Source organism: Gobius niger (genome assembly GCF_951799975.1).
Source record: "Gobius niger genome assembly, chromosome: 6".
Taxonomy (NCBI): Eukaryota; Metazoa; Chordata; class Actinopteri; order Gobiiformes; family Gobiidae; genus Gobius; species Gobius niger.
This window is the reverse complement of record NC_136857.1, coordinates 4,719,563-4,727,999: the sequence shown is the minus strand read 5'-3', so window position 1 is coordinate 4,727,999 and position 8,437 is coordinate 4,719,563. Positions and strand designations below refer to the sequence as shown.

The following is an 8,437-nucleotide window of genomic DNA, read 5'->3' as shown; positions in this document are numbered from 1 at the left end:
TTATTATTATTGTACATATTTTATCAATTATTGACATAGGCTAGTGTTTAATGTGCAAATTTCCCCCCTTTTCTTTTTCTTTCTTTTTCATTTCAATCGATCCGCTTGTTTGTACGTGCGCGCTCCCTCCCTCCGTGACGCAAGCCTTTCAACAAGATGCCTTCCGCGCGCCCTCGCTGCACGGTCTCCGGTACAGCCGCCGTAGCAATGGTGAGTGACTTCACTACAAAGTTGCAGAGCACACTTTTTACACCGACACAACCGTTTAGCAGATTTTAACGGCATTAACACGAATTGCACGCGCTTCTCTTTTCCCAGACACACGAGCGCGGCGGCTTTTACGCGTAGGAGGAGCCAGCGGCGTGTTTCCGCTAAAGAACAGGCCGTGTGTGGAGAGAGAGGCATACACGGTAATCTATGAAGCCTTTCCTGAGAATAATCGGATAGTAGCGACAGCGTAGTTCCCCCCCAGCGATTCAAAAGGGACCGAATAGACAAGAGGGAGAATATTGCGCGGCTCGTGTCGTGCGTAAAAGAGGGACCCGGGGGAAGGAGTGGCAGCGGCGGCGGCGGCTGAGTGAGGGCAATGGAAGCCGAATTTCTGGATATCGATGAAAACGGGAGTTGGACGGCCGTCTATCAGGTAAGCACCGACTTTAGTCAAGGGAGGTGGAGGTTTCTGCTATTGCATGGAATCAAACATAGAGACCTGTAAAGTGTGCCATCCGAAACGATCTGTCAAACGCGTTAAAGCCACTGACCGGGATCGGAAAGTTGTGACATGGCTCTTATCATTTTTTTTTACTGTAATCACCTATAAGGGTAAAGTGTAGTTTATTTAGCACTTCATTAGTTATTACAATGTGAGAGGTGAAGTCATTCTCCTTGGGGACTTCATTTGCATATGTATATTTGTATCATGCAAATGAATTGAAACTGTAGATGTTAATTTGTTTTGTTGCTACAGGATATTCGGCAGCAGTCATGTGATCTGCCTTGCAAAATTGCCAAACTACCTGAAAACAAGACTCGGAACCGCTACAGAGATGTCAGCCCTTGTGAGTGATGCTTTTCTCTCTTTGTTATTTAGGAAGTCAGAACATTACTTTAACCTCTTAACTCCCACCTGAACGGATCCTATTTCTCCAGTTTGGCTTTACCCGAATCAAAAAGATTCTCGGGGGGGGAAAAACACCAAAATAGCCACGAAAAATGAGAAGGAAAAAAGGATGTAAACGCAACAGAAATGTGACAAAAACTCAACCAAAAAATGACAAAAATTCAACAAAAATGTGACAAAAATGTGACAAAAATTCAACAAAAATTCAACAAAAATGTGACAAAAATTCAACAAAAATGTGACAAAAATTCAACAAAAATTTGACAAAAATTCAACAAAAAAGTGACAAAAATTCAACAAAAATGTGACAAAAATTCAGCAAAAATTTGACAAAAACTCAACCAAAATTCAAGAAAAATTCAACAAAAAAGTGACAAAAATTCAACAAAAATTCAACAAAAATTCAACAAAATTCAACAAAAATTCAACAAAAATTCAACAAAAATTCAGCAAAAAATTGACAAAAACTCAACCAAAATTCAAGAAAAAATCAACAAAAAAGTGACAAAAATTCAACAAAAATCAACAAAAAATCAACAAAAATGTGACAAAAAAGAAAAGAAAAAAACAACATACCAAAGGTGACACAACATAGCAACAACGCGAGGAAAAAGATCAGTTTTGTGGGTCTTAGCTTTCAAATGAGGCGTTACACAGGCCTATATAATAGCCAAAGAGGACATAATGCATTTGGTTTAGGCGGGTGGTAAGAGGTTAAAGTAACATGCTCTAAAGTGAATTACCTGCACATTATTCTTCACAAAATTCTTGCCTTTTCAACTCAATTTGATAAAGATTAATTCACTATCCAGTCGGGAGAAATTGCAGTAAAATTTAATTACCTACAATTATCACTTTTCCTCAAGGGGTGAACACATGTACACGCCTCATGATAATAATATTTGTATTAGTATCTTTAGTTCTAGTCCTGCCTTTGTGCGCAGAGGTCAGATTCTGAAACACATTCTCCTTGTTCTTTCTGTCAGTCGACCACAGTAGAATCCAGCTGCAGCTCGGTGCTAACGACTACATTAATGCTAGTTTGATCGCAGTGGAGGAGGCACAGAGGAAGTACATCCTCACTCAGGTGAGAGTCACAACATTCATCATGAGAATAAAACATCCCACAAATCCTCAATGCGCTTTAGGGACCTCTTCCAATGACATGTGGCCACTTCTGGGAAATGATTTGGGAGCAAAGATCACGTGGTGTGGTGATGCTCAACAGAGTCATTGAAAAAGGCTCGGTAAGTATTTCTCGCTATTTGCACTTTTGTCCATATAGTATTGTACCTTTTCAATGTGTATAATTGTCTATATTCAGATCAAATGTGCCCAATACTGGCCTCAAAGAGAGGAAAAAGATGCCATTTTTGAAGACACCAACTTTAAAGTCACCTTTGTATCTGAGGACGTCAAATCGTACTTCACTGTTCGTCAGCTGGAGTTGGAGAACCTTTGTGTAAATGCCCTTTCTCCTTATTATTACTTTAATGCAGCGTAGAGAAAGCCTTACATTTCATATTCTTGCTCTGTAGACAGGGGAGACTCGGGAGATCCTCCACTTTCACTACACCACTTGGCCAGATTTTGGAGTCCCGGAGTCTCCTGCTTCCTTCCTCAACTTCCTGTACAAGGTTCGGGAGTCGGGCTGCCTGAACTCAGACCAGGGCCCAGTGGTGGTGCACTGCAGCGCGGGCATCGGGCGCTCCGGGACCTTCTGTTTAGTCGACACCTGCCTCTTACTGGTTTGTATGGAGCAAGCCTGGGACTTGTTTTAATTTGAAAGCTCTGAAAGCGTCTGTGGCCTCTTTGTTTCTGCTGCTCGTTTCAAAGACACGCCTGTGAAACTGTCCTGAACATTTGCCCTCCGCAGATGTCCATGCGGCGGGACCCGTCCTCGGTCCGTATTCAGGACGTGCTGCTTGAGATGCGGCGCTACAGGATGGGCCTCATCCAGACGGCAGACCAACTCCGGTTCTCGTATCTCGCCGTCATCGAAGGAGCCAAATACATCAACGGAGACGAAACTCTGCAGGCAAGTCCTTCATCTTCTGCTGTGTGCGTTTTGTCCTGATAACGAAGTGTTGGAGGAAGAGATTTGTAGACTGGAAAACTGGGACACATTTTTAAAGAAGTGCATTTGAATCTTGGAAATCCAGTTTTGTGTAATGTTAAGAACGTGCGGGCCAAATTACATCAGACATTTTAATGATGATTGATGGATCATGTCAGGAAGTAAGTCGTATCTGTTTCACTGGTATCACTTTATTTTACTTTACATTGTACCTAACTTAATTTAGTACAATGTAATGTGCTCTGTAACAAAGTGTAATAACCTGAACCTATGGTTTAGATACACAATGGAATAACTTGTATTATACCATGGTCTGGGTGAATACTGGATTCTGATTGGCTGGTGCATTATTTTGGTATAACCGCACACGTAGTCCGGTAGTTAAATCACTGGGATATCACTCCGCTGTGGCGTCGCCATAGCAACGCATGACACAGCTGAATCAGATAAAGGCGTAATTAGTGACTGACAGGAACGTATGAGATGGATTTTGTTTAATTTCAACGTTTTTGGCCAAAACAAAAGGTTTGATAAATGTTTGTAGAGGAGAGTGAGCAGCTAGGTTAGCTACTGTTAATAACATATGAGCTTTACATTTCTATTGAAAACGGTTAAGGCTATTCATCATTTTCAGGCGTACATAAAATGATCCTGCATTGAAGCATCTTTGTCTGGATTAGTAAAGTCAAACATAAAAGTTTCAGTTGGGGGGGCCCAGGTGTGAGCGACTCCACCGCAGCTGTTTCCATAAACAGTTGAGTTGGTTGAGCTAGCTAGCTTTAGCTTCAGGTTAAACAGCGTAAAAGTGAAATAACTCCTGCCCACGAGTGCCGCATATCGGTGTTTACTTCCAGGGAAAAGTGTTTCCGGGTTAGTCCTGTTGTGTTGTGATTCTGTGCTGATGTTGTGTCGTTGAGCCTGACTGAGATCCTCGTAATAGCTGCGGAGAATGACTCGCTCTGAGACCAGCCTTCAGTGACCGGCTAATAACCCACACAAAATAGTCCCGTAGTCTGGCAGATTTAGTGAGTTTAGTCAATGAAAAAAACATTTATTATAAATGTTACGTTTGTGGGACCCTGGTATAAGCGGATTAAACAACGAGGAGCCGCGTTAGACGATTATAATGCAGGAGGAACAACACTGTGTCGGGCGTTATAACCGTCTAATGCACGGCTCCTCGTTGTTTAATCATTACTTGATACTTTGTAGGTACATAATGTAATCGGACAGGAGACCCTTAGGGTCCGGGCTTAAGGTTAGAATTATGACTTATTACATTATGTACCTACAAACTACAAATACATATTATTCCATTATGTATCTAACCCACAGGTACAAGTTATTACACATTTACACATTGTTGCAGAGCGCATTACATTGTACTAAATTAAGTTATGTACAATGTATCAACGGTAGTGTAAAAAAAAGTGTTACCGTTTCACTTTTGCACTCGTCTATTCACAATTTACTCTTATTTCATTCTGCAACATTCTGATGCTGATATGTATTACAAATGATGTATATTTATTTAATTTTATTCTCTAAAATGCAGTCTAGTGGTTAAAGGAACAGGCCACCGTTCTTCCATACTGTGATATGTTCTTACCTGAGCTTAGACGAGTTGATTCGTACCTGTCTGGTCTTTGTGCCCGTGGAAGAGCTTGGTAGCTTCCAACCTCACCCCCGTTTGGAGCTATAGGAACACATTGGGAGAGGCTAAATGCTAACAACATCTTTGGTTTTGCGTGACTGAGCGCACGCACAAGACCAGACAGTTACGCATCAACTCGTCTAAGCTCAGGTACGAACATATCTCAGTGTGTAAAAACGGTGGCCTGTTCCTTTCAGGCTGTTGCACATAGGGTAAAACAATTTGCTGAATGTCTCCTCACTCTTTATCCTTTTCATTGTGTGTTATCCTGTCAAATAAAGCCTATGGACCAAGCAACATAAACAATCAACGGAACGGGTCTGAAAACCCACGTGAATTAGGCCTGAAATTGGATATACTGAGGCTGGAAAATATGACGATAATTTTATAACTGAGGATCTCTTGTCACTGAAACAAACTTAAAAATGGAAATCTCTGTAATAACTCCTTTGTATGAAAGTATCTTCAATAGCACAAGTTGATATAAGTATTACAAGAATAGGATAAGAAAAGGTTTTTAAGTAAATACACTGAAATTAAACACTGAGCCCACGTTTTTACCAAGAAAAATGAATTCAAGCAGTTGTAAATGAGCAGAATGGCTGGAAGTATTTTCTGTGTGTGTCTGCTCTCCCGGCTGTTTTTATTAAAGAGTGCGATTGTTCCTGCAGGATTCGTGGAAAGAGATTTCCCACGAAGAGGACGACCCTCCAGAGTTCACTCCTCCTCTGCCTCCTCCGCCTCCTCCCCGGGACGACACTAAAGCAGAGCCGCGCTTCTGTCCTGAAAACCACCAGGTCACACGGCAGATCATCCAGTGCCTCGGGTAAATCTCTCTGCCGTTTTTTCAGATTCTGCAATGTGAAGATGCTCCACTCAGATCGAGACGGGAGCCACGGTTCCTGTTACAGTATGGTGTTGGTCAGAGAAATGGAAAGATCCACACCAGTAATACAAATAATAATAGTAGTTTTTATACCTCATAGGCCTGGGTGCTGTTAAAAGATACTGTTATGTTACTGGAGGAAAATAAATAGATGAATATTTCGAGAGGCTAAAAAGTCACCCGTTTGCCTCGGTTCAAATAAATCATAAATTACTGGTTTTGCTTTAAGAATGAGTCTTATTATCATTTCTTTAGCAGTGATTCCCAACCTGGTCAGGCTCAGGTCATGAGTGATATTATTTGAGCCAATTATATTGTTAAAAATCATCAAATATGACTGAGAAAGGACTACAGGTGCATTAAACACTCCAAATGAATCCTTATGGGCTATATGCACAGTTTCCCCATGTGAGTTCTTCCTGGACATTTAGCCATGCGCTGGACTTCCTGTCAGCGATCGTTTACATTCAGCATTAGCAAGTTCCACACAAATAAAGAGAGAGCTCAGCATTTGTTTAAAGGAATAGGCCCCCGTTTTTACATACTGAGACATGTTCTTACCTTAGCTTTGACGAGTTCTTTAGGACCTGTCTGATCTTCACCCGTGCCTTCAGTCACATAAACACAGCGCAGACGGCGTTAGCATTTAGCCTCTCCCTCTCTCCTCTATAGCTCCAAAACAGGTCAAGATAGAAGCTACCAAGCTCTTCCACGTTTTCCCTATTTAAATATGGTTACGTGAAGTGTTCCACTACAAAGTATAATTACACAAAGTTAAACAATGTGGATTTTCTAAGCGGATAAAAGGGGGGACTATATTGTAAGGCGTAATAATACCAGGAGTAGTTCGAAATCTGCGCAGTAAAGTGAAGATTACTGCGCGCAGCAATTTTATACAAGGCAGTTATTCTAATTTACTGCATTTACAGACCAACAGAAGGTTTCGTTACCATTGTAGTGTGGTGCTATGTGATTGGGAATAATACCCCCTCTTTAAAGTTTAAGTGTACATATCACACTAAAGTACTAGAACTTATCTGTCATATCTGCATTAACTATTCAATTTATCCGTCTAAGCACCTCCACCAGTGCTCAGACTTGGCCAATGAAACTGTTTTATAATCTTTGCCTGACAGTTACAGACAAATATTTGTATCATTTTGTTACGCTTAAACCATTTCTTCTTTGCTCAGGTCTTCACAAGAGCCAGAGTTACGAAAGAGAGTTCTCCCAGACGGCGCCGATCAACTCGATGGCCACACGAGAATCCCAGACGACCCCCCCAGAGTTTCGACCTCACCCCTCCACCACCACCAGCAACAGCAGCAGCAGCAGCAGCAGAACGAAGCAGAGGAACCAGAGTGTCCCGAAAAGACAGAGGAGACGCACAGAATGGAGGACTTTCCAGATCCGGGAACGTGGTCTCCTTTCCTCACCAACGTGTGCCTGTACACCGCCCTGGCCCTCAGCGCTTACGCCTGCTACCGAGCCTATTTCCACTGATGTCCTTTCACGCCGCTTTTCTGGTTCTGTTCATCCACACTTAAGACTAGCTCACAATACAAAGCTGGGATTGAACCGCCCTCCTTTGGAAAGGTGGGTGAAAGTAGATTTGCAGTTTATTATTACCATCAAAATTCAGTTCAAGAGTCACATGTGTTGGTGTTTTTTTTTACAGACCAACTACATAAATACTTGCAGCCTTTTGCTAATTAGTCATTGCGACCATTTAAATGTGATTGTGATTAATAACTGGACAAAACATTGGCTGTATCCGAATGTCCACACTAGTCCCTATATAGTAACTATGTAGTGCTCACGCCATTTTGCAGGGGTGTCCGAATGTCCAGAGAGAAAAAAGTAGTGCATTTGAAATTTCCCACAATGCGTCTCGAAAAGTAGTGAGCATCGATGGTCACTAAACGGGTCAATATAGACCACAATGCATTGCGAGAGTCGGAGAAGAGCCTGACAGAGACGGGTCTTTGAACTAAACAACACGACTGAAGTAAATCAGCTGTTTCAGTCGTGTGTTTGTGTTTCTCATGAATAAACGACCTAAATATAAACGGTTATGGTGAAAAGATGCTAACGATAGCCGCTAACCTTTAGCTTCAGCTGTTATAAGCGTTATAAGTTTTCACTTCAGCCTAAACCCTTTCGGTCGTGTTGTACACAAAGAATTGGAAATGTATTTACGTTTAAAGGAATGAATGAACTGACCGAATAAACTACTACTACTACTAAAGCAGTACTAAGTAACTCTTCCCCCTAGAGGCCATAAGCGCAACTGCAGGTGTCATAGCAAGTTACGATTTTTTAACGTTTTAATTGTCTTGGAGAGTAAATACTACACTGACAGGAAAGGCGAAGGGAGAGAGGGTTACTGTGCATCCGATTATAAAATGGAAACATTTTTTTTCACTCAAACTTGGCTGTAAATACTGTTTAAAGTGACGTTAGCCCGCAGTTAGCTTTGCCCGTTAGCATGTTAGCTTCTTCTTCGTGATTCCATTAGTGTGTATTGGTGGCTCCGGACCGGTGGCAGTCAAGTTGCAAACATGGTTTTCTGGCCAGAGACACCAGGGGGAGATGAAAGACCCTCCAATCATCCCATAAACACTTGTATTACCCCCACAGGGACTACGGGAAGGATTTATTAAGGTAAACACGTTACTTAGTACTGCTTTAAATGACCGA

The 8,437-nt window shown here is 41.8% G+C and overlaps 1 protein-coding gene across 1 annotated transcript; it reads left to right on the top strand.

Annotated features, from left to right (window-relative positions):
• The first annotated feature begins 138 nt into the window (after positions 1-138).
• ptpn1 (protein tyrosine phosphatase non-receptor type 1) lies at positions 139-7,436 on the top strand. Its single transcript, XM_079558828.1, has 10 exons — positions 139-210; positions 319-643; positions 968-1,058; positions 2,107-2,207; positions 2,269-2,367; positions 2,445-2,582; positions 2,659-2,868; positions 2,997-3,158; positions 5,523-5,677; positions 6,931-7,436. Exons 2-10 carry the CDS (start codon positions 587-589, stop codon positions 7,238-7,240), a joined length of 1,323 nt encoding a protein of 440 aa, XP_079414954.1. The 5' UTR covers positions 139-210; positions 319-586; the 3' UTR covers positions 7,241-7,436.
• Positions 7,437-8,437: the final 1,001 nt, after the last annotated feature.